Source organism: Sciurus carolinensis, chromosome 17 (genome assembly GCF_902686445.1).
Source record: "Sciurus carolinensis chromosome 17, mSciCar1.2, whole genome shotgun sequence".
In the NCBI taxonomy this organism is placed as follows: domain Eukaryota; kingdom Metazoa; phylum Chordata; class Mammalia; order Rodentia; family Sciuridae; genus Sciurus; species Sciurus carolinensis.
In genome coordinates this window covers 61,129,445-61,156,175 of record NC_062229.1, presented here as the reverse complement: position 1 = coordinate 61,156,175, position 26,731 = coordinate 61,129,445, and the positions used below count along the sequence as shown (strand labels likewise).

Genomic DNA, 26,731 nt, shown 5'->3' with positions numbered 1-26,731 from the left:
AAGGATTTTGCAAAATTGGACAGCAAGTGACTTATAGAGATAGATCTATGATAGAGCTAGAAATAGGTGAGTAGGTGGATGGATAAATGGGTATATACAAACAGAAAGTTATAGCTAGTTAAGTAGGTGGATGGATACACGGATGGGTATGGTGGGTAGATGGATGGTGGGTGGATGGGTACTTGGATGAATGGACAGAGAGATGGATAGATGGAAGGAAGGAAGGCTGGCAGCCCACCTCAAGCCCAGGCACTGTGCTAAGGACTTCACATGGAGGATCTGATTGACTCCTTCTTTATCTTACTCCCATAAAGAAGACTTAATTATTGTTCCATGAACAGATGAGGGAGCTGAGATTCAGGAAGACTAGTGAGTTTCTCAAGCAGAATTTGACCTCAGATCTAACTCAATGCAAACACTATAGTTTTTGTCTCTTTCCACCACTCAGATTTTCTGACTAAAATGGTAAACATTTTCAATAATGCATTCATCCAGTGAATAAGGCCCAAAGTACCCACAACCTGTAACACAGGAAGATTACAAAATAATAAAACGATCCCAAACCATTGCCAAGTTTCTTTTCATCATGAAGTCTTCCTGAGGGCAATTGAGATTCCCTGAGATCACCCAAGAACTAAGGACTTTTATCTTGTCTTGGTGACAGAAACTTTCTAGAGTGAGTCATATCCACCCAAAGAACTTCCAAGCAGATTCTGTGGTATGGAGGTTCTGTGCCTTTTCCTGTATCCCAGCAAATTTCCCACAAGTCTAAGGCCTGTTCATCCAGAGAAGGGACCAAGCTCACAATTCCCAATAGCACACAATCCAAAGTCACCATCCTGCTTTTTCCCAAGGGACCCCTGAGGAGAAGTCCGTGCCTGCAAGAACCAGGCAGTCCTAAGAGGAGAGTCCCTGCTTCAGGTCTCACACATGAGGAGTTAAATGTTTCTCTTTTCACCCTTTTTGTTTCAGTGATATGTAAATCAGAGTGTTTCCAAACTCAAGTTATTCTGTTCACTAGCACCACATTTATACTTTATAAAAAGTAATAGGGGGTGGGAAAAGAGAAACATATTTCAAAGACTGTCATCAAGAAGGATTCTGGAGGAAGAGAGGATGTATTAAGAATAATTTGTTGTCCCTCAACAAATGTGAGATCCAAATCTATTCTACCCACAAAAAAGATATGATGCTACAGATAATAACTCTCATATATTGAGAATTCTTTGTGTGCTAAGTAGTTAAATTCATATCTCATTTAATACTTGGAAGAATCCCCTAAGTTTTTTTTTTTTTATTGCCATGTTTCATTGACTCTACAAGGCCATCAGTCATACTATGCACTACCAATGTACTAAGAGTGAAATAATGCTGTCAACTAAATTGTGACATGCCACCAAGTAAGATGCATCCAGATTTCAGAAATGTTAAAATGTGCTTTGTATACTCAATTAAATAAGAAGCTATTCTCTTGTACATGGAAGTCTTGATGTACAAAGTTAAGTAACTTTCTGATTAGTTGCAGCTGAATCTGAACATGAGCCTTTCTAATTCCAAACCTACATTTTCGACTTCTACACTAGGAAATGCTTCAACTTTCCTAGCAACAAGATCCCAAGCCCATAAAAGCTTCTCAAATAGTAACAAATAAAATGTAGATTTATTAGATAATCCCAAACCCTCATTTAACAGATCGGAAAAGAACCCAGATTAAAAATAAACTGAGTGACTCTCTAGTCTGCCATCTTTTGTACTGTTGGAAGCCATCTGCATTCCGCCAGACTCCCTTCCCATTCATAAGATTATAGTGCTATCCTCAAGTCATTACTTGGCCTGAGCATCCCATTGGACAATTGATGACATCCAGTGCCCACATGTTAGAACACAGTTGTGCAGATCCAAGGAATCAGCCCGAACACTCAGATATTTATGATACCAAAACTTGAACTCACTTGGCTCCACTGGGTTTTCTCATTTCTGTATCCTCACTTTTATTTTCCATGAAAGGTGCTAAGAATGATTGCTCCCCCAGAAGGCCATTTTGGAAAATTAAGACACATATTCCAAATAAAGCTCTTATCACAGTGTCTGGCACATAATAAGCACTTGCTATATATGTGTATATATAGACTATCATTATTTGTTCATTATTATTTAAAAGGATACTCTTCCAAATCCAAATCTGTAGTGCAGACATAGTTTTTTTATTTCCAGAAGGGAACATAAGAAAGTGCTTTCAAAATTTAAAGTCCAGAGGAATCCCTGGGTGTCTTAGTGAAATGTGGATTCTGATTTACTAGGTGTGTGATGGAGACTGGAAATCTGCATTTCTAACAATGCAGGTGATACTGAATCCAAGTGATGAATCCAAGGTGAATCCAAGGATGGCTCTTCTGGTGTCAGGGAATATAGCAGGAGTTGAATTTATCTTTTCATCATACATTTCAAATAAAACATTGCAATCTAGTTCTACATATCTTTGGAATATTAAACTAAGTTCCAGGAACTATCCCAGGTACCAGGGGAGGATTCAGTGAGCAAGAGCAATCATGATTCCCGCCCTTATGGAACTACTGTAAAAGTAGGCATGAAATAAGCAAATACAATGATCATGATAAAGTAGAAATGCAAGATGCCAAAGGAATACAGTGAAAGAGGAGTTTGTCCAGGCCAGTGTCTTTGCTGTATTGCATATTGGGGACTAGGGTCAAAGGAGGACATCATGGAGATCTAGGGCTGAGCCCCCAATAACTGACAGGAGTTTTCTCTGACCACGTTGCTTATCTGCTTCTATTAACTATTCCTCCAGATGCTCCAAGATCCTGTCCAAGAGAGACCATGTTTATGTACATAAATGATTACTGAATCCTTTTCAAAAAAAAATTTTTTTATAGTTGTAGATGGACCGGCATGCCTTTATTTTGTTTGTTTATTTTTTTAGGCAGTGCTAAGGATTGAACCTGCCTCACACATGTTAGGCAAGTGCTCTGCCACTGAGCTACAGTTCAGCCCTGAATGGATCCTTAATAGTGTTATCAAATCAGTATTCTTGCTATAGCAAGTAACTATTAAAGAAAAACTCAAATAACTTAAGCAAGAAAAGGGCATATTTTTAGCTGGGAACTTCCATGGAGGAATTGGACTCAGGGATGAAGAAATTTAGTTTGTTTTCATATCTCCAACTGCTAGAAGGCTTCTTTAACATGGCTGGGAGTAATATAAAGTATTTGGGCAGCAAATGGCCACAGTAATCTCCAGGCTTTTATCCAAGATAATGACCCTAGGAGAAAAAGAACTTTCTTCTCTCAGCAACTGTGTAAATTTTTAGAGAAGAATCTCATTGACCTTCCTGGATCACATGAGAATTTATGATCCAATCATAATATCCAGTGTTGGTGCGGAGCACTCTGATTGGCTAGGCTGAGCTCACATGACAGCCTCTGTAAGATATGTTATTTGACTTTCCTACTATCACTTCATGGGGTAGTGGAAAGGCAATTCCATGAGGAAGATTCCTGCATGGACAAGGACAACAGATCCACTACAGCATCCATCCAAAATTAAGCTCTCTTGTCTTAGGTGCAACAGCTTAGCCCTCAGGACAAAGCCTAACTTTGAATACAAAAGCACCAAACTAGAGAAGAATAATAACACCCATAAATGTCATTTTTCCCTTATGGATACACTTTATTTGAATTTAGATAAAAATATTTAGGTACTGGGATTGTGGCTTAACATTAGAGACACTTGCCAACAAATAAATAATAAATTAATTAAAAATTATAAATAAGAAATATTTCTGATAATCTTAAATCCTTTTTAATGGCATTAAGACACCCAGAGTTGCTCTCTGGCTTGGAAATTGCAGTTATGTTGATTTTTTACTCAACATTTCAGCATAATACATGCATTAAGTAACCAGGGACAGGCGTTGCTCCAGGCCCTAGGAATACAGGATTCACTGGCTAGAGGGGAAGACAGACATGTCTGCATAATCCGCTCTTACAAAAGACCATGAGTGCTAAGTAGAGCTATAGATCAAGGAATTGGGTCCTTGTCAGGAAGGCCCTGCCTTATTGTGGCATATGAAGGCATAACTCTTGCTAAGAAGGACTCTCTCAAAGGTTTTTGAGGAGTGTGATCAGTTCAGATGTGTGCTTTGCAAAGATCACCACGATACTCCATGAAAGAGAACCACAGAGGAAGAAAGGGACTAAAGGCTGGCGTGGGGGGTTTAGCAACAGAAGAGGTGGAAATAATGAGACCTGAGTCTCGTGCCCATCCACCCTGACAGGAGTGTGGGCCTGTGAGGCCGTGTGGTGGGAGAACAGATCAAGAGACATTTTGGAGGTAAAATAGACAGACTATCCCATCCCACTTAGGTTCTTATGGAGAGGAGAGAAGATGGTTCTTATGGAAAAGAGTAAAGAAGAGGATCCGTAATTCATCCATCAATCTTTCCTAACACACTCTTCACACTGTCCAGGAGATGGACTCTCCTGAAGCAGATTCATGGAGATTCAAGGGGATCGAGCATATATCATGGGCAGTCTCACTGATGAAACTATGTTGAATGTCAACCCTGAAGGCTTTGGTCCTTGCAGCCATCATTGTAGGGAAGCCGGGTGTTCTGGAAAGCATGACGCGTCTGCTTGGCTGTCTGTTCCTCCTGGGGCTTTTATCCACCCCACCCCCAAATCATAGCAAATTTTAGAGGCTAGTTATTTTCAGCAATAGTATAGTACAAACACTGGCATCTTCACCGGTACATCAATAGCTGGAACTTGGTAATAAGTGGGCTATCCATCTCTCGTGATATTTCAGGGACTGGCAGTTCGCTTGCTGGAAGCAGAGATGGTCAGGTTATTTAAGGGCTAATTGGAGTGTCTCTGGCTTCTGGATGCTTCTCTTCCTTGGCTTAGCCGAGCATGCAGAGGAATTCTCTTTTTGTTATTCTGCAGTCACATTTAACTCTCTCTCTGGAAGCCAAGCAGATTTAATTGTGTAAACATGAGCAATGGTAATTGGGTAAATGAAGTTGGAAACCAAGGTATGATGTTTTTGTTTTGCTCTGTGAGGGAAAAAAAATAGGGAGCTTGTTTTTCTAGGGTGGCAAACCTCACTGTCAGAATTCTGGACAGACATTTGGCAGGAAGGAATCCGTTTATGAATTTCTCATCAAGACCCACTGAGCTGAAATACATATCTGCTGCTTCTTGGGTTATGGATCAACCCCAGGGGTGGTTCATTGTTTCATTAACCACCGGATCAAGTATTTTGATACACCCATTCCTTTACCTGGCTGAAAATGGATAGGAAGTTTCCATGAGAATTACACACTCGATTAACAAGCATTTATTGCAAAGACCATGAGAATGTGTGACAGAGATGTGCCTAACTTTAAGGCAGTGCTGTCAACGAAATATAAAATATGAACTACTTTCTCTTTTAACAATGAAAGGACCAGTCTTGCCTGCCTTGCAATAGCTATCATTTAAAATCGACTTTTTCCAAATTCTACTGACATACCATTTTTCCCCAAATAATTTAAGTAAGAAGAAACTGGCAAAGATACTTTTTTGTCCTATATTCAAAACACTCAGGTGGTCCAGCAAGAAAAGGATCCCATCAAGTCTTGCTTTTCAATGGATGGTGCTGCCAGAATATTATATTTATCCACATTAATGTCACTAGAATTCCACTTCCTATACGCCTGCAGTGAAATTCATTTTCCCAATTGAAAATTCACGCAAACCAAGAAGCAAACTTGGCAACGGAGTATGTCCCCCTCGCTGTACAGATTGCTTTGTAAACCACAACTAGCAGAAAGGAGCAGGTCCAAGGTTAATGAGACACTCATTATGGAGAGAGAAGAGTGGAGGCCATCGGTGCACCGTGCCTATGTGGAGGGAGAGGCTATTGTTACAGGATGTTTGCAGTGCCGATATCATAAACCACATGACAGATGGGTCAAGAGCTGATTACGGTATTCTAACATTTGGAATAGCAAGTAACATATTTGATAAGCTGGCAAGTTTTTATATATGATTCAACCCACAATATAAAAGCCATGAGAATTCCAAATTGAAAATAATTAAATGAGCTGGAAACAATCAGATACCACACATTTTCCCCCCAAATGACAGATTTTGACATGTTGAAATTCCACAAAGGGAGCAAGAATATTTCCTAGCTCACTTGAACTAATAACAGCCCTTCGTCTGCTTTTGCAAAGCAATTAATTCCAGCCTTCTCACAACGCGGAGGTAGCCAATCAACATTTGTAGGCACCTTAGACTTTACCAGGATCTCTCCCAAGGTTTGTTTTATTTGCTCTCGTCAGCAAGAGACACAGAAAAGACCTGAACACTTGAAATTGACAGGTGAGGAAACTAAACTAAGTACCAGGTGTAAGGTTGCATAGAAATTAGGTAGCCTAGTGGGGACGAGAAATCAAATCCTCCAACTACTCCTATGTCGTGTCCTGTTCCTGGTCACCTGAACAGAAGCAGCAGCTATTGATACATAAGTGTTCTTCATGGTACAAAAACGTATCTTCTGTTGGTCAATGACGTTGCCATCATCATTCATGAACATCCATCTAGGTGAAACATCCAGTGTTTGCATTCAGCCTCTGAGTGTCTCGGTAGGGGTGGTGCTGGAGACGCTGGTAAGAGTCTGTTAAATAATGTCACACACCTCTGTCACATTCGAGTAACGCCAAGAAAGCAGCAGCTCTCCATTTGTGTTTTATCATTTTTGCTTGTTGGGTTGTTCTTTTCAGAGTTTGTCACCCTTTGTTAAAGTCACTTTGTCTCTTTTACTTTTTGTTTGTTTGTTTGTTGTTTTGTTTGTTTGTTTGTTTTTTTATCATCTCTCTTCACCTACCTGAGCAGGTCCCCCGCCACCTCCTGGGCCTCCTCCTCCACCCACCCAAACGCAGACCAGCATGTTATATCAGAGGCTCAAAGGCATGCCTAAGCCGACATCAAGTACTGTAAACTTCTATCGTTCCTTTACTCAGCAGCTTTCTAGTTTAGTCGGCTTCTCTGTTCACTTTTCCTCTTGAAATTTTGTTTCACTTTGGAATACTAAGCTGAGGCTTGGGCTCTCCGAGTTTAATGCTGTAGGTTTTTGAGATACTCAAAAGAGAGCATTTATTTCCAAATGTCCACATTTTTTTTTTGTCTAGCTATGTCTGACATATGCAACATTTTCAAATCTCAATGTCAGCACAAAATAACATTGTTGTTGCATAACATTTTGCATGACAATTTTTTTATATGTTATGAGCTTCGATTCTGTTGTATGAAATGTTTCCTAAGTATACTGTATTTTTAGTTCCCTTTTGTCAGTGCTCCAGCTAGTGCAAGATTGGGGGACAGGAATATTGCAGTACATTTCAAGACAGCAGAAGTGATGCAAAAAAAAAAAAAAAATCATTTCTAAGCACAAACTTTCTCCTTGACCTCCGGTGGGTGGGGGTGGGGGGAAGCGCTGAAGGATTTTACACAATATTTTCTTTAAAGACAACATCTCAGAGAAATCATGTCTAGTACATTTTTTTTTTTTTGCCATTTAGCTAGTAAATCAGCTGTGCCAATGAACAGGAAAATAGCGCTGTGTCTCACTCAAGTGTCTTGATCTACAGATAATAGAACCACAATGAATTGATGGTAAATGCAAGTCTGGCTAAATGGGTGAATTGGCAGATCAGGTGTTCTAGATTAAAGGATTCTTAACCTGTTCACTTTAATGGTTGCATGTTAAAGTAAAATTGGAAAAAGAAAAAGGTTTTATTAAACATACTGTCTGTATATATACATCAGGCATACACATATCTGGTACCTGTGCACACACTCTTAGAACGCCTGTGTGCACACGCACACTTTATGTGTATCTATTGATCTCTATATCGTAGTCCATCTGAAAGTACTGCATATTAAAACAAATCTTCAGGTGGTTCCATCTTAAGCATCTTGGATTTCTCCAAACATATAAATCATTCACACTCTTTTAAATTTTTTTTTCATTTCTGTATTGTATGTTAGGTACAACAAGAATTCCCTTAGATTTGGTGAGTGTTCCATCCAAAAGGACAATACTCTCTGTTTTTAAAGTGAGAGATTTCAAAGATGTGCCCCAAATGGGATTTCCTGCAGATTTGTATTAATGTGCAGGCTTGTCTGGTTTCTAGAAAATGTATGTAAGTGTGTGATGTATGTATGTGGGTGTATGTGTCAAGTGGGTAATAAGCATAGGATGAGGAATTTGCAAATTGATGTGTAAATGTGAACATCAACTAATAAATAATAGTAGCCTATGCATATTTACTATCAAAATGCAAATACCTCACTCTACACCTATTACCCAAACATATATACGCAGTATGTTTGTAGAAATGCCTGAAAGTCTATTAATGAAATATGATGGTCTACTTATAAAATTATGAACAGATCAGGGGCTCCAGAAGCACAAGTCAATCTTTCTCCAAGTGTTTAATGCTCTGGACCAGGCAGTGAGCTGTCAACATTAAACTTCCACATCTCCTTCCTGGGTGTTGCCTCTTCTCCATCTGACATGTGTTCTGATGTTCCCCCCAAACTCCCCTTTTCATGCTCCAACCAGATCCAGCCACATTTCCACCTGGGCCTGGCAGAGACCATGGAGATTCCAGAGCCCTGAATCCAGAAACCCCATTTCACACTAGCCACCAGGCCAGGTGGGACTGAAATCTTCAACACCTGGATAATCTTACCCAATCCCCTTCTTCAGTCTCCACCCGCCATTGGCTCAAACATTCTTTTTTGCATTGTGTTTCACAGAATTTATTTTTCATTACTAAATCCTAACTTAGTAATGATCTGCTATGTTCATCCCCTGGGAAATACACAAAGGGAAATTATGAGGCCTTTTACTATAAATTAGTCATCTAGAATTTTGTTTTAATTACCTTCCCCCCAAAAAAGAATCTTCCTCTCAAAAATTCAGAAAATTTTTTTTTAATTTTTTAAAATTTTTTGCATTTATGCAGTCTCAGTGGCTAAGAGGATCCTTTGATGTTTCAAAGATTACGCTTTTCTCCCATGAAAATATTGATAATTTTTGGCAGTTACCATGGCCTTGCCAAACATTCCCAAGCTCAGCTGTCTGAAGGCTGCAACAGAAAGCCAGAGTTTGGTTTCCTCCTGGGCTGGATGCGAACCCAAGAGAAACTAAAAATGAAAGGAAACCAAAAAAAAATGAGGACACTGTTGCAACCTAACTGATAAAACTTCAATTAGAGGAATCAATGGTACAAACTACCACCACCTCATGTAATAATCTACCCCCTAAAATTCTTCTAAGAATTCTTTTCACCGGGCGTGGTGGTGCACACCTATAATCCCAGCAGCTGTGGAGGCTGAAGCAGGAGGATGGTGAGTTCAAAGTCAACCTCAGCAACTAAGCGAGGCCCTATGCAACTCAGAGAAACCCTGTCTCTAAATAAAATACAAAACATGGCTGGGGTTGTGGCTCAGTGGTTGAGTGCCCCTGAGTTCAAACCCCAGTACCCCCACTCAAAAAAATTCTTTTCTGCCATCATCATCAGGACCCAGAAAGGTCTGTATTTTTCTTTTCAGTCTCCTCCCTAGACAACGTGAAGCAGACAGAACTTTGAATCTGCTTTTTCAAAATGAATATCCCAAGACCTGCTCAACATACATACCTAGAATTTTCAAACAATGCTGTAGTATTGAATGCCCGATGGTCATTCTAGAAAACAGACATAGCAACAATCAAGAGTAAGCTTCTGTTACATCTTCCCACCTCAGGTAGCCTGAACACAGACTAGAGAGTGATAGAGGATAGTGCATTTATGCTGTCTTTAAAGAACATGTGTACCAAACGTCACTAAATTTGAAATGGGCTGTCGTAGACTTACTATAGCTTCATGTGCAAATTTGAAGCTGGAGCACTGGGCTTTTTTCCTAATACCTATTATAACGATGGTGATAATAATAAAAAATGGCTTTATGGTTTGCTCACTACTAATTACATGGCACTTAACATTTGCATGAAACTTTTTTTTTTAAATCGATAACTATTCCAAAATTTCTTATCCACTAGTTCTAATGGCCACGCAACTAGCCTGCCACGTTCTCTGAATTTTAACACAAATTCTTGTACTACAGAAAATGTAGGCCGGTTAATCACTCCTGCCAAAAAGCTCGAAGACACAATACGTCTGGCTGAACTAGTCATTGAAGTCCTTCAACAAAATGAGGAACACCACGCAGAGGTGAGCAGGCTTGGTGGGAAATGTCCCTGAGCGTCCCTTAGCTGAGGTCACAGAGCTGGCTCAACCAACCAGGTCCTGAATCAGATGCCTTAACTGCCATTTTCTTTTAACTGGGTTTGCAAAGAGAATCAAAGTGGACGTTTTGGAAGAAGAGTCTGGAAAGTTGCTTAAAGCAACCACACAGTGGTTGTGGGTTGTACATTTCAACCTTAAGTTTTCAGATGTTTCTAGCAACGAGCTAATGAGGTGAGTTCATCTTAAAGTTAATTATTCAAGCAACATCTGGTTACCATTTTCCAGAATACACAAATTATTATTATTATTATTATTATTATTATTATTATTTTGGTCTTTCGTGGTTGTTTTTGTTGCCACCACTGTTGTTTCGAGGGGTTCTTTGGTGTGTGAATCACGGGTCATCTTTTTGAATTTATCTCTGTAATTTATTCTTGTACTAGAGTCTTTTTTTTTTTTTTTTTTTAGCTTTAGATCACCTGGGTTGTTGAACTCAGTGATGGAAGCAGATTATTCTGTGTCGTTCAACTTGTCAGTTCTCTTAACACACACCTAAATAAATACAAATTCACTTTTTTTTTCCCCAAACCACTATCAATAGGATGATTTTGATAAGAATGATAAACAAAGAGCTTTCAAGACCAACTAAATCCCAAACCTATATGGACTTAATCAACCCTTCCAAGGAATGACTCCTAGATTTCATGATGATGAACTGTGATAGCAGTGCTCACTTAAAATTGGAACTTTAAAAGCATGCCTCTTAAAATAACCTCTTTGAAAATGATACCAATTCTCCCTCTGCATTCAGATTTACAGAGAAAAAAAAAAAAAAGGAGAGGAGAAGACGTTCCATAAAAGTAATTTCTTAAGCAACTAAAGTGATCATTCCCCATGACTAAATGAAAACTGACAGACTAGTTAAGTGATACATAATACACCCCAAATCCAACCAGCCCGACTAATGCCTGATTGCATATTTAAATTTCCTCCCTGTTTCTCTACTGTTCCATTCAATCTTGGCTGATCGTGGCAGGGAAAAGAGGTATGTGACTAAACCCAACGAACCGGCCACCTGCTGTCATATTCTGTGCATGCCCTTCTAGTACCATGTCTTCTAATGGGACTCCCTCCCCCACCCCGCCGGTGCTCCTGCTTTCTAACACTGATCCAAGGAATGTAACAGCAACTTCCAGTGGACTGCTTGTGACATGGGTGGCCCTCCACGGCAGGGTAAATGTGGGGTGATTCTCTCGTGCGTGCATGAAGCGATTGGTATACCTTCAGTGACTGCAGTTACATCCCGACACACACCGCCCACCTGCCTTGATCTTGTCCTTAGCCTGTGGTAGTTTCCTATGTCCGTCTGTACTTCCCTTTATTACAGCAAACGAGTCCCCAAGCTTAGTAACTAGAAGCTCGTCGGAGTGATACTAATCTCCCTCTAGACTGTCTGTATGTGAGTCATATATACAGTATTTATATATAGAGAGAGTGCCGAAGAATCATGATCACCCTGAAAGCTCTCCGAGGACGGGACTGTTGTCCCCTTGGGTGGGAATCAGGAACTCAGACCTCCCCTACCTAGCGAGGCCCCAGAGCTGTGAGCGAGATGGGAAGCCAGATCAAGGACCTCCCACCACACACACCTAACACTGACTTCCTGACACACGGGTTGAGTTAGGATTTGTCGCTGTCACCCGCGATGTTCTTTTTAGATCAGGGGCATCCAGGGTTCCAGAGGTGGTGTTTTCATTTCTGGGTGTTTTCAAAATCATCTCCAGAAGCATGGGGGTGCTCCCACCTGCCTTCCCCAGATCTGAGTGGTCCAGACTTGACCGAACCATACCTCTGTGAAGACGTGGACACGAGTTTGTCCCAGCCCCAGCTGTGCTTTTACGTGAAGCATAGAAGATCAACAACAGATAAACTTGATTTACGATCAAGTTATTATCTGAGGCTACTACAGGCTAAGAAATGATGTTTTTTTGTTTTTTTTTTTCTTTCTAAATTTCTCCAAGGGGCACCAAAGGCGAGCTTATATTCTAAGGACGGTCTTTTTCACATTTCCAAAAATGGGCCTTATCACTAATTACTAACCATTATCCCACATAGCCTCTCTAACCTTCACCACAAAATATTTTAACCTTACCTATTTAAAAGTCATTTAGGGCTGGATGTGGTGGTACTCACCTGTAATCCCAGCAGCTTGGGAGGCTGAGGCAGGAGGTTACAGAGTTCAAAGCCAGCCTCAGCAATTTAGCAAGTCCCTAAGCAACTTAGCAAGACCCTGTCTCTAAATAAAATATTAAACAGGGCTGGGGATGTGGCTCAGTGGTTAACCACCCCTGGGTTCAATCCCCAGTACCAAAAATAAATGAATAAATAAAAATCATTCAGAGACACAAGCCCAAAGAGACACAATAAATTTGAATAAATTTAAAGAGACATAAATTCGATTCATTTTAATTACTACCTTTAGAAGTTAGTGAAGAGAACTTCAGCACACTTTGGAGTTCCAGAGACCAAACTTTCTTTTAGATAAATGCACTGGTTTATTTCCCAAATTAGTCATTTCTCCCCATCACAGAATCTTATACTCAGTCAGAAGCTACCCACAGAGCATTTCTATCTGCTGAGGCAAGTACCCTAGTGCTTTGTGAAGGCCAGCAGGAGCCTTGGTCTTCAAGGGAGAGAATGTAGGGTGGCAGGAACTCAGGCTATACACCTGAGAAGCCGGGCTGTGAATTCCTGCTGAGCCTCCTCCTTGCTTTGTGACCTTGACCTAGTTACTCAACCTCTCTTATCCTATAAATTGGAGATGACCAGGGTCCTTGTTAGGATAGAAGTCCACCTTAAGCAAGGTATCTGGTCTTTGCGCCTGGCACACAACAAGCAAAGCTTGGCTATTGTGGTATTAGGAAAAAACTTCTAAGGGAATAAGATATGCTTGTCCCATCATGCGAAGGCCAAAACCTTGTGGAAAGTGCCAGATGAGTGAGAACAGACGGAAAGTGTTGAGAGTGGATTCCTTTCACGGTGGAGTGGTCCGGAAAGGTCCCCCTACCTATTTATTCTCAACGTCCCCTTATTGATTGCCATCACCTGAGAGGCTTGAGGAGCATCTTATTTCCAGATCTCACCCCAGCTCAGTTAACTGGCCTCAGCTGAGGAGCATCGGTAACTTGTAAAAGCTGCTCAAGTGATTCCAGCATTCAGCCCAGGTGTAGAGAGTGATGGGTTCAGCACACCTCAGATAGGGTTTTTCCTCAGATAGAGTTTTTTTCTTTTGCCATTTTCTCTGAGTGCTCAGTCAACTCCTTAAAAGATCACTAAGTCCTAAGCATGGGGCTTGACCATGAGGCCATGCTGTTTGGTGATACCACACAAATGAAATTAACCTGCCCCCATTCAAAAGCACATAAAAATTAGCGATCTTTAAAGCCATATTGAATTCCAAGATAAAGTAATTAAACGTCCCAAGAGAAAAAATTCCCATCAGCTAAGAACACATTCTATACTGTGCGCACATGCAATATATGGTAGCAATTGTCGCCTTTCTCTCATTCTCGCAGTTAAATTCTGTTCCAAGAGCCTAACACCTTTGAATTATGCCTTCATGTATTGTTGCTTTCTCTTCCTGATCTCTCTCTATGTATACGTATGTATATGTATATATGTATTGTGGTACACAGAGGGGTACATATATACATGTTAGTTTGTGTGCAGGATATGAAGTGTGTTCAGTGTGGTGAACTGTACCCCTAAAGCACACGGCTTTGTCTTTGAATAGGGAAAAGCACTGGGTAAGTATTTAGAAGCCTATATGTGACTCTAAATATCTTTGGAAGAGGTTTATTGAGACTTCAAATACCCTTGAACCTTGCAAATTCGCTCATAGGCAAAAACAGCATTCACCCATAGGAGCAGGCAAGAAATAAATAAATACATATCTTTTTTTTGAAGCCTTCCCCCAAACCAGTCACATATCCTCTGTTCATTGAATAGGTATTGCACTTTGACCTTTTTGGTTATTACTGCCCTTGTGAAGATCTTTATCTCTTACTTGAGAATCAGATTTGATGATATGGCTTTTAAAAGAATTACCTTACAGAAATAACTCTGTTTTTCACTTCTGCTGCAAGTCACAAATCTAAATCCTCTTGGTTCACTCAAATCTTAAATTCCTCCACCAGCCTCCATAATGACAACTCATACCACAGTACTTATTGTTCTTTTTAAGGTTGCCAGTCGATATGATTATTATTTCAAGGACTGTAGACACTTGCTTAGTATTATATTAAATTATAACAAGTGATCGAGTTCATTATAGGTGGTAAAAGTGGTGTTTCTGATGGTCTCTGGTTTGTAACTTTTAAATAAAAGCTGGTAAGAACCAGATATGAGGTTGGGTTAAGAAATTTTTAATTTCAGGTATTTATAGTTGGTTTTTGTTTTGGTTTGTTTTTTCTTGCCATTGTGTCTGGGAAAGCAACAGGGTCTACCCAGGTTTGCTTGGCTCACTCTGAAGACGTAGTTGATTAATTAAAGAAAGAATACTAACCTTTATTACTACCCTGGTTCAGGTTTGATGGGAGTCGGTCCTCCATATAGGGTTAGGGGTGGGGATGGGAGTCCAGCAAGTTCCAGTATTTAGAGTCTCTGCCTAAGAGGCAGAAGACTGGGGTTGGGCAGAGGATTTCTTCCTCTGCAAGATTTAGCCAGTAGTAAGAAGAGCAATCCCCAGACTCCAGGGTTCTCACCCCAGATGGTCAAATTACAATAAAACCTCATCAGTTCAGACCCAAATGCTTGGAATCTGTGACAATACTCTTGCAGATGCAGCTCTTTTGATTTCTCCGAAGTAAAATTTTTGGCATGATCTCAACTTGCCCTGGAAATTCTAACTGCTCTTCTTACAAGTTAGAGGCTTTCTTTATTTTTTCCATCCCATGACCTATGAAATTAAATCTTCCACTTTATACATTTCAATTATAAGTCCACAATTATTAGAAGATTTTTTTAATGTATGCATTTGTGATACATGGATATGATAACCAATGTCGACTTTATGAATATCATTTACTCTGGTGCCCAATTACAAACTATGTTCCAAGGCTGTAAAATGATATCTCTATTTAGAAATCCCAACTATTTAGGCTTTTTGGGTGACAGACCAGCATTTCTCTTTCCCATGACTCTGAATCAGTGAGGTTTTACTGTACATTAAAATGGAAACAGCAGGTGTCTATTTCCAGCCAAGCCAACCTTGCAGAACGGTCCATGACTTGATTTTTTCCATTTAATTTGCAAACCAGCCACATGTTGATAAAGGAGAAGTAAGTAAAGAGAAATCTCACAGAAGAAGAGAGGTGGATCCCTATTCTGCCTCCTAGTGGCTGTTAGATTATCCCTCCAATAACTACTAGATCACAGAAGAGCTTGGCCATTGAACAAACCCTTCCATGTATGGAATTATTTCCATAATCATCTTTCATGTTTTCAAATGCCTTCCCATCTTTTTTTTTTTTTTTTTTTCTTTTTGGAGGGGGGGTGAATGCTCCAGAAAGTGTTTCCAATGTAAATACTTTATGGCATTGAGTGGGGAGCTGGGGACAAGAGGGGCTGGCAATTTGTTTTTGTTTTTCTGCTCTCTTTGAAATCAGCAAAACAGGGCCTGTTGATACCACCACTCATTCTGCATGCTCCCTGCCAGAAATGACTAGCCAACATGCATGCATGCCTTTGAATTGCATTCACATCTGGCCGAGTCTGATGTGAATGTCTGCCCTAAGACCCTGCACAATGATTTCCAAGGGCCCGTGTGCATGAAAATGAGTTACTTCACTGATATTTTTTGGTTTTCAATGTACATACGTGTCCAACTCCCAGAGAAGTTAAGTCCTGATTTTACTCAGTGTTTCCTAGCATAAGCCTGATCTTTCCTCCAGACCGGATGCAAAACCAAAAACCTCCCAGCTGAAAGAGATTTCAACTCCCACTTTCTGCGAATAATTGCAATAATGGTTTCCTTGGACTTAGCCTGAAATAGAAGTAAGATTCTCAATGTGTAGGAAAACACGAGCCCCTGAGTTTATATGAAGCCACAGACAAATTAAGCCCCAGACATGTAGATAAAAGTGAACGATAATGACCAATTTTCAAGTTAGACCAGCAGAAAAACCATAAACACAGTGAAGAAACTCCCCTATTCTAATATTTTAGAGCAAGAACTAGCCAACAACAGTGATTTAGAGCATGACTCAAAACCTACTGAGTTATTGTAAATTGAACAGAAGTTCCACATCTGTCCTTCCTACAGCTGCTCCCTCTGACCTACAGGTCAGAGAAGGGGCTCTCGGTGGCAGACCTGGGACCCCGAGAGCCCCCATTCGTTTCCAAAATGCTGTTCTCTTTACAATAAAATGACCAAACCCTGCTGGATGCACAATCAATCTTGAACAGAGAGGGCTACAGATTATATCTTGTATCTGAGAGAGAGAGACTCATCGCCTCTTTATCTATTGTTTTTCTGCCACATTTCAAAGGCCTTTGCATGGTGGTCGGACTTAATGGTGGAGCATGCGGAGACGTTCCTGTCCCTCTTTGCGGTGGACATGGATGCAGCGTTAGAAGTGCAACCCCCAGACACATGGGACAGTTTTCCGCTGTTTCAGCTACTGAATGATTTTCTCCGGACAGACTGTATGTATCATCTTTGACTGACTTTCTGGAGTAGTATGCAGATAAACAGGTTGCTCAGATATCTTTATCCCAAAGAAACTGTGGGTTGGATGGAGTGTTTCATGGTGTAACCACGACTAAACACGCCCCACACACCTTACAGCTCACAGGCCTTCCTTTTCTTCCAAAAAGTTTCTGGTTGCAGGGAAGCCCTCTCTTAACTGCAGAAGAACCCAAGAGCAATGTGAGAAGAGGTGTCCATGCCTTGTGATTTGTTTGTTTTCAAACAAATGAATTAGCTTAACCTTTTCACATTGGACACTGTTTATCAGAAGATGCTTTCTCAATAAGAAACAATTTCTGTTTCAGTAGCATTGCAAGCAATTACAATGTGCCTTGTGGAAATAATAGCCATAAAATAGACTTTCTTTACCTAGGGAGGGTTGGGTAGGAAGGGAGGGAGTAAAGAATGTTCTTTCTTCTTGGTAACTGAATGGGAGCAAGGTAAACATAAAAGATGGTGTACGTTGCTATTGTGTTGTTTCTTAAAGGAGCATCACTGTTTTTCCTTGATTAAGAGTGACACAAATAAGTAAAGTATTTTTGAAGGTCATTTTTCTTCCAAGGAAACTGAAGCATTAATGTTCTTTTTCTTCTCCTCTTTTTTTCGGGGGGAGGGGTAAGGGGAGGGTTTCCTTAAAAGCAGGTATTTAATATAGAACACCTTCTTCTCTGTGTGTACTCTGTACTTCGATGAAGTGACTGTGGGTTCTTACCAAGCTTTTGCTTATCTGTTCTAGATAATTTGTGCAATGGAAAATTCCACAAACACCTGCAAGACCTGTTTGCCCCTCTTGTTGTTAGATATGTGGATTTGATGGAGTCCTCAATTGCACAATCCATTCACAGGGGCTTTGAGCGGGAGTCATGGGAACCAGTCAAGTAAGGAAACCTCTTTTGATACCATCGGAGTTTGGGTGCAAATGGCTGGCAAGTCATGCAGAAATGGATTTATGGTGTCACATGACATTTTCATTGTTAGCTTGGATAGAAATCAAGCATCATATTTATTTCCTACTATGGAACTCGTACTTTTCTTGCCCAAATGGGGGGAAGAGGTTGAGAAATGTTTTATAAAGTGAAACTTTTGTTTTATTGCACAAAGTTGATAAGGATGAAGGGATATGAAACTGGATGTGATATTTGTACTGTGTATCTTCCTCAAATGGTGTTATCCCAGGGAATTAATGTTTCCCAAAGTGTGTTCCATAAGGTATCCAGAGGGTCAGCAAGCTTTTTCTATAAAAGGTCAGATAATCCTTTCATCCCAGTGGCTCTGGAGGCTGAGGCAGGAAGATCTTGAGTTCAAAGCCAACCTCAGCAATTTAGTGAGGCCTTAAGCAACCTAGTGACACCCTCTCTCAAAATAAAAAGTAAAAAGGGCTGGGGATGTGGCTCAGTGGTTAAGCACTCCTGGGTTCAATCCCTAGTACAAAAAAAAAAAAAAAAGTCAGATAGTAAACATTTAGCCTTCTCGAGTCACATTATCTTCATCACAAAATGAATCTTCTATCCTGAAGGACAAATCACAGGGCACCCTGTGTGTTGTGAGTTTGCTCATGTTCGCCACTATCCAGCAAATCTTAGGTCCTATTTGATCACATTTGGTAGAATCTGTGTCACCTCCATCCTGGGCTGTGGCTATAGGATGCCAGAGGGTCAGTCCCGGCCTTCTTCCCTGTCTAGAAAACTAGAGGTTCCTGTATGAGAATATTGTGATGTGGTTTGAAAAACCCTAGTCAAGTCTATTATTAGCCTTTCTCTATTAGATTCCTGTTTTTTTTTTCTTTTCTTTTACACCTTTGGGTTGTAGCAACCCATATAGAACAAAGTGGAGCTGTGTACAAGTGACCTAAAGGAAGTCCAGATCATATTCAAGAAGATGGTCCTCAATTTGGAAGCTTTGCCAGATTTTAAGAGCTTTCTGAATGAAGACCATCCCTCTAATCTTTTACTGTATATTACTGACTGATAGAGCCTTCTCTGCCTCTTCCATAGCTGAGCCACGAGGAATGATTTCTGGCTTGCTCTACTGAGGGCAGGTTACTCTTCATGTGCAAGTGCCAAGAACTCTAAATTTTAACTTGTCATTCTCAGGTTGATAACAGTCTCTTAACATTGCCTTTTTAACTCACGAGGTTGAAAAACTGGGTCCCTTGATGGGAAGGCATTAATGAGAGGCTCCTAATTTTTTTTTTTTTTTTTTTTTTTTTTTTTTTTTTTTTTTTTTTGTGTGTGTGTGTGTGTGTGTGCCAGGGATTAAACCCAGGGGTGTTTAGCCACTGAGCCAAGCCACATCCCAAGTCCTTTTTTTTTTTTTTTTTTTTTTTTTTTGAGATAGGGTCCCGTTAAGTTGCTCAGGCCTTGCTAAGTTTCTGGGGCTAGCTTTGAACTTAAAATTCTCCTGCCTCAGCTTCCAAAACCACTGGAATTACAGGCATGTGCCATTGCACCCAGCCCTAATTTTTTTTAATCCCTCACTATAATCAATACAATTGTGCTTTGGAGAATAGCTGTGAAAAGAAAAAAAATTAAATGAGTAATGTCTGCATTTTAAAAACAAAATGGTCTTAAAATAGCATGCACTTACTTGGGTTTAAATGTACAAATGCCAACAGGCCTTGGAGAGAATAATCGGTACCCTTCACTGTTCCTTAAAAGGCCCTAGATTGAGGGCTTCATCCTCCACTGCCTAGCCAGAAGGCAAGCACTTGAACAAAACTCTAGCAATTTGTTTTCTCATCTGCAAAACCGATTTTTTAAGAAGTCCCTATCCAGGGTCTGAGAATTGTCATGAAGCTCTGTGATAATGTCACTGAAGTCATTTTATAATCTGTTAAATTCTTCAAAAGCCAAACATATGACTGTTATTCCTTTGGAAGCATTAAATATTTTTAGTACTATCAGAAGTAAAGATAGAATTGAAATCCTTTTCACAATTGGAAGTCTTAGTCGGGGAATGTTTTGTTGGGGATGTTTTTTACTGAGAAAAAGAAACAGAATTTATAGGTCGATGATTTAAAGATCCAAAGCGTTATAAAGGAATAAGAGTTGTGAATAATCACCTGGAAATTATGCAGATGTGTGTGTGTATTTTCAGTAGTCTTTTGCCGTCCAATGTTGGCGAGTGAGTGTGATTTCAGTTTGTTCAATATGTGCTAAATTTGTACTAAACCGTACGTACCTTTCAGAAGATGTGGAGATATTTCAAAGGGCCAACTAAAACACAGGCTAAATTAAAATAATTTTAAACCACACATGTTTTATTAGCTGATTTGTAAACAAAATGTGGATGTCATGGGACAGCTTTGCAGAATGGCAAAGAATGAAGGATAAAAATGATTTCTATTTGGAATCCTTTTCATCAGGCTCACCCAAAAAACAAGAAACTGACTTGGGTAAATTTAGATTTGCTCAGTCCTTTCGATTTGGGACACACACACACACACACACACACACACACACAGAGACACCTTTCTCTCAAGCAATTGCTATCCTCAAGTAGTTCTGTTCTCCCATGTTTCAAAAGTCATGATTATAGGCACCTGATTACAGGTAAAATGAGAAAGGCATTGTAAAAGCTGTCTTGGAAATCACCAGTATTCAAAAATATTAAAGAAAAACAGCACTCTGACAAGAAAATGCTACCAATGTGTTGAGTTTGCTAAAAACAGCATTAAAAGTATTATTTTTCCTTCCAATTTCCTCATTTCAAAATAGGGCCCTGTAAGAAGAAAGTGGAGATAAAATGATCTGACTTAATGCAACCAATGTTATTTGATGGAAAGAGTAAAATGGCCAAGTCCTATGGTCATCTTTCCCCTGAAAGTCCAGTGACTGTCTTTCCATCACTGTGAGGAGAGAAAAGAGAGGCTATATCTATTTTCATTGGGCCAGATGCAGTCCTGGCTGGAATCTCTGCACCTTGGTGCAAAATGCCCCCTCATAGCTTCTCGCCACAGCTGAAGAGAGCCCTCTGGGGTGTCTGTCCATCAGAATGTGTCACGGGACCACCACCCACAGTTGGGCAGGTGGTTTGCACCCCTCATGGCAGCCCACTGACAAGCAGGTTCATAGTATTTCCACAGCTCTTGACCATTGGCTCATTGCTGATAGGTCACAGTGGCCTTGAATGTAGACGAAATTCCAGAACTCATCTCATCCAAAGTCCGGCCAAATCTAGCACCTCCCCTAACCCATCCTCAGTGCCTTTTCCTGACACGTGGTCACTAAGTCTCTCCTTGGACACCTCCAAGCACAGCAATCTTTGACTTCATAGTTACCATTTTAGGTTTGGATGATCCTAATTATAAAACTAAGTGCTGCTTCTTGATTTTTGCACACAGTAAAGTCTGGGTTTCTCTTTTCTCAAAATGCACTGTCTTCCTTTTGGCCTGAGATATGCATATGAAAAATTTAAAAATTAATGTCCGTTTCCAGATTACTACTGATGTCAATACCTTAATCATAATAAACATCAGACCAGAGACATTTAATGATGTGTAGGTGGCCTATTGTCAAATAGACAAGTATCAGACTGTCACTTGCTGGTTAACCTTGGGCCACCAAGATCCTCCTTCAGTTGACCCTGCTGAAACTCATGTAGTCCTTTAAAAAACAAGGACTGAATAACCAAGCTCTTCTGATGCTAACATTCCTGGAATATGACTCTTCATATCTGCATACATCTACATGTTAGATTGTCACTGTCTCCTTAGCAGCTAGAACAGGGTCTGGGACATAACCCGTTCTCAGTGATTCCTCATGATTGACATATTTATGAAGGAAGCTACACAGGCTGAAGATTGTAAAGACACAATAGGAAAGCTATGAGACTGGGAAAGAGGAAAAGATATATTCCCCTGATTGGAGATTTCAATCTACTTGAGTCTGAGCAACATCCACACAAAAAGAATGACTAAATATTTACCAGTGTACAAATACCATATGGAAGAATTGCAAGATCATAGATTAGAGGGGAATGAACTGTGAGATCATGGAGGAAATGGCTTGGAGAATAAATTTCCAAAGAGGTAGGGGTGTTGGGAAAGAGCATGAAACAGAAACAGGTATAGAAGCAGAGTTTGCAAAGGGAACCGAGAATGTTCAGTTTGGCCATCACGGACTTGAGAGGAGGAGGCAAGCCTTGGAGACATGTTGGAAAGATTCTAAAATCCCATGAAGTTTGGACATTAATTCTGTAGGTAATGCATCCTCAGTGGAGGCTTTACAATCCTGAAGGTGGTGAAAATTGGCATTTTACAGAGCACAGTAAAATAGGTTAGTCTTTTAATATATTTAGCTTACCTTCTCTTGATCATTCCCACAAGACTGCCTTTTAGTCCCAAGTAGTGATGCTTAATGGGCTTTCCCAAAAATGAAAAGTGTAAAGGATGAATCTGAGACACCTGTTTCTTTTACGTGCAATACATAAGTAGATAAACAGTATATCTGTGGTATTAAACCCCAGTGGAAAAGTTAGTAGAAGGGGGAACGAAGGTCGCTATGGACTCTTAAAAGGATATCAAAGGGTGCCCATGCCCCAAAGTAGGGATTAAACCTAAGAACACCGAGAAAGGCTTTGATACCCAGTGCACCAAGACAAGACAAGATACACCCCTATATTCATGCAACAAATTCACAAAAGTAGAATGTGTTCCATATGTAAAATATACCCTGTCCATAAATCTGAAGCAGGAATCTCAGAGAGAAGACACACTGTGCCCCTCTGCATGCGAATGTAGTCTTGAGTAGAACTGACTCTAGGAACTGACTCCTCCTCTGGTCATTCCCATAAGTAGAAATGATGACACATGCACACATCTGTAACATTCATCCACATGAGAGAGTAGATGAGAACCTTTTTAAATCCAGTACTTCACAGATGGGAACGGAATGAAAGTTATCCTTTTCCAGCAGGGTCCCCAAAATGAATGAATGTGACTTTTAACAGGTATCAGTTTTTAGAATTGCAGTTCACACATCTTGTACTATCCAGTAACACATAGTTAAGATTCTTAACAGAGAAGCATGACTAACTGGTTCTTAGATTATTGATAAAGGGCCCTCTTTAAAAATAATAATTCATTACAACCATCAACAGCTTCAGGAGCCTAATCTTCAGAACTGAGTGGGACTAGAAAACCCTCCCCCTTCCCCACATATAATAGTGAAATATTATGCTTGTGATTCGTCTCTTTGATTATTAATATGTTTTAATATCCAATATTAGTAACATTATCGATACCCTCTATTATTTTGCTAAAGCAGAAATATCAAGCATGTTTTATCATTTAAAAAAAAATAGACCATTAGAATATGTCCCTGAAGGAAATGTTTTTATATGAGCCCAGGGCAGTAGTGTAGCCAAACTGTCATATTTTACAAATACAATATGCTTTGATTAATATAAGTATTTTTTTTATTTTTGTGTGCAACATGAAGCTCGCTTCTAATTTGTGTACCCACCATCCGCTAATATGTTCAAATTCAGTTGCTTTTGCATACATTTGTATGTTATTCATTCCTAGCTACTTTTAATTTGCTCAGAATTGACATTTTAACTTTCCAGGCTGCCATCTCTAGGATCTCCTAATTCCTTGATCATTATTCAGTGTGTGTATCATTTAATGATCACATTTGCTTATATAGGCTTACACATGTCTCAGTGGAAATCGCTAACGGATTTGTTACATGGCAGTGTTTAAGACTGAGAACCACCAGGGACTGAATTCAAAGGCAAATTCCTGAGTTAAACAGAGCCACACGGAGGGAAGAGTTCCATTTTTCCTTCTCCTTAGTACTCATATTTAGTTCACCTTCTCTAGGCCATCCCCACAAAAACTACCTTTTAGTTCCAAGTAGCGACATTTAATGGGCTTTCCCCAAAATGAGAAATATAAAAGATAAATCTGCGAGACACCTGTTTCTCTGACTTAAGAAGAGGATGCCAGGTTGGCAATTTTGCCTTCTAGAGTTTTCGTTCTACAGCTGGGGCTATGTCACCGTTGTGAAAGAGTAACTTGTTTCTAGGAGGTGAAAGGCGTCCAGCCGATCTCCAAGGTCCAGAATTTCTGACTTAGAAAAGAGGCTTGCCCTGCCGAGCACGCCCAGAGGCAGCTCCAGCCCTCCAGGAGTCCTGTTAGTCAAACACAGCTCGCCCAGGGCACAGCTTCACTGGCAAACCCTGCTCTTCTCCTGCAAGATCCAAAACAGAGAGCCTCAATTCCTTTGCCAAAGTGCTGTCAACTCCACTTAAACAGGAAGGCTCCTCTCAGATGCAGAGCTGGGCCGGGCTCTACCGTGCCAGTGACTTTGGCTGGATAGCACACCCTTACGATGCCACTGCTAGACATGCGGGACCAGCTTGTAGAGCAGTCCGTGACACGGACCCTCCAGAGAGGTAGTTGATTTGAGTCGAGGGTTTTGTCTTGTCTTATTTCCTCTCTTTACTCACAAAACCACTCATCTCTCTTCCATCACATCAGTGATCCGTCTTTGTTCCAAAAAAAAAAGTGAGAAAAGCTGGCATTGTTAATATTTCAAGCATGACTTTTTTTTTTTTTTTTTTTTTTTTGTACCAGGGATTGAACCCAGGGGTTTTAACCACTGAGCCACATCCCCAGCCCTTTTTTTTTTTTTTTTTTTTTTAAACTCGTTGAGTTGCTTAGGGTCCAGCCTAATTGCTGAAGCCAGCTTTGAACTTATGATCCTTCTGCCTCAGCCTCCAGAGCTGCCAGGATTATAGATGTGTGCTGTGCATCTGTTTTCTACATTTTAGGCTGATTTTAACTTTTTATAGAAAAATACATAGCTTGATTAATTTTCACACACTGAACAAACCCATGTAATAATCACTCATATAAAGAAATAAAACATCCCCAACCTGGGGTCCTGGTCACTCTTCCTTCCCAGCTAAATCCCAAATCCAAGGGCACCTACTATGACATGAAGTCACATTTGAAGTCACTTTTGGGCCAAGAGCTTGATATGAGTCCTGAATGTGAAATTCTCTTCTTTTCCTATTTTTGTGTACAAACATTTCCGGGTTGTACTTGATCTTTGTTTGGGGAGGGTGAAAAGTTTGGATTTTAAATTTTCTATGAAATTACCCAAAGCTGATCCTTCTTGATACAATTTCTTCATCTTTGCCATCAACTCTGTCACCCCATTGCACATACTCCCCACTTTAGAAATAGCAGTTGGAAAGAATTCAACTTCTGCATATCACCATTCTGTGTACATCCAAGGGGTTGAGCTTTCTATCCCATCTTGTATCTAATCTGTCACCCAAAAAGTGTGCCTCTGTGGACAATACCTTATAAATGAGACAAAGAAAGTTAACATACTCCATCATTTGTTTTAAATTTATCATTTATTTTTTGATTGACACATACTATTTATACATACCTGCGAGGTGCAATATGATATTTTGATTCATGTACACTTGGGGTAGCGATGAACCGGGGGTTAGCATATCTATCCCTTTAGACTTTATTTCCTATGGTGAATACATTCAAATTCCTCTCCTCTAATTATTTTGAGATATTAATACATTGTTATTAATTACGCTCGCCCTACTGTGAACATGAGAGCTCATTCCTCCCATCAGACCATAACCCAGCACCTGTCAATCAACCTCTCCCCTGCCCCCTCCACGGTTCCTCCACCATTTCTGGGGATTCTACCTAATTCACAGCAGCCCCAGCCCGGTCCCCAGACCAGGCCAAGAATTAATTCCTTGAACTTCAAGTGCTTAGGATGAGACAAGTTCTCCACTCTCTTGACAATGGATCTGGAAACGGAAGGCCTCTCCCGAAGACATTTAAACAATGTGATCATTGCGCATGGGCGCTCCACGAGGACCCTGCCCTTCTGAGTCACTCCGTGGTCGATTTTTTTTTTTTTTTCTCCATGAACGTACGTCATTTCTCTCTGCATACCGAGCCACATCCCAGCTGCCCGTCCGTAAGCTGCTTCCTGAAGTGTGTCGCTTGAGTTGTTACCGTTGTCTTGCTGTGGACTTAGCTGATTTCTTTACAACAGTCGTGCTTCTGCCACATCTGCATTGTCACTGTGATGGTATTTTTTTCTTTCTGTCTGTTTCTTCCACAGGAGTTTAACCAGTAACCTACCCAATGTGAACCTACCCAATGTGAACCTTCCCAAAGTACCAAATCTACCAGTTAACATCCCTCTAGGCATCCCACAAATGCCTACTTTTTCGGCACCGTCATGGATGGCTGCTATATATGATGCTGAGTGTGTATTCAGTTCACATTAGATCTAATTTAAATTTAAGTGATCTTGGCATGGATATGTATTGTTTATTTCTATACATCCTATATAACAGAGATGGAGACGGATAATTAGACATATTTTGCTGATCGTGCAGAGACAATATTGTTTATTTCTGGCATACATCATGTTTGTAAGACGTTTGCTCTATATACAGCACTAACAATTTGTCTTACGCCCACTGAACACTTGAGGACTATGTTTCACTTCCTGAATTATTTTGCAAAAGGATTCTATCCCCCCCCCCTTTTTTTTCATGCAGGTGACATGACTCCAGGAGTTAGTCGTTCAAAAAATCGTCCAGGAAACCTATTTGACGGGCTGGCCAGTCATCTCTGGCCTGATCCAAGTCTAAGAGGGAAGCATACCTACCTAGAAGCTGGGTTTTGATTT

The 26,731-nt window shown here is 40.2% G+C and overlaps 1 protein-coding gene across 18 annotated transcripts in view; it reads left to right on the top strand.

Moving 5' to 3' along the window:
* The window catches only part of Cadps (calcium dependent secretion activator), a 488,152-nt gene that overhangs the window by 362,835 nt on the left and 98,586 nt on the right, over positions 1-26,731 (top strand). For 5 of the 18 annotated variants that reach the window (XM_047531256.1, XM_047531266.1, XM_047531265.1 and 2 more), the window contains 5 exons: positions 10,176-10,282; positions 11,334-11,342; positions 16,846-17,002; positions 17,782-17,923; positions 26,156-26,302. In XM_047531256.1, the coding sequence (XP_047387212.1) occupies positions 10,176-10,282; positions 11,334-11,342; positions 16,846-17,002; positions 17,782-17,923; positions 26,156-26,302 (562 nt within the window). Of the gene's footprint in view, positions 1-6,896; positions 6,993-10,175; positions 10,283-11,333; positions 11,343-15,615; positions 15,637-16,845; positions 17,003-17,781; positions 17,924-26,155; positions 26,303-26,731 lie in introns of all 18 variants that reach the window. The other 13 variants (XM_047531264.1, XM_047531255.1, XM_047531261.1 and 10 more) reach the window with 7 other exon arrangements.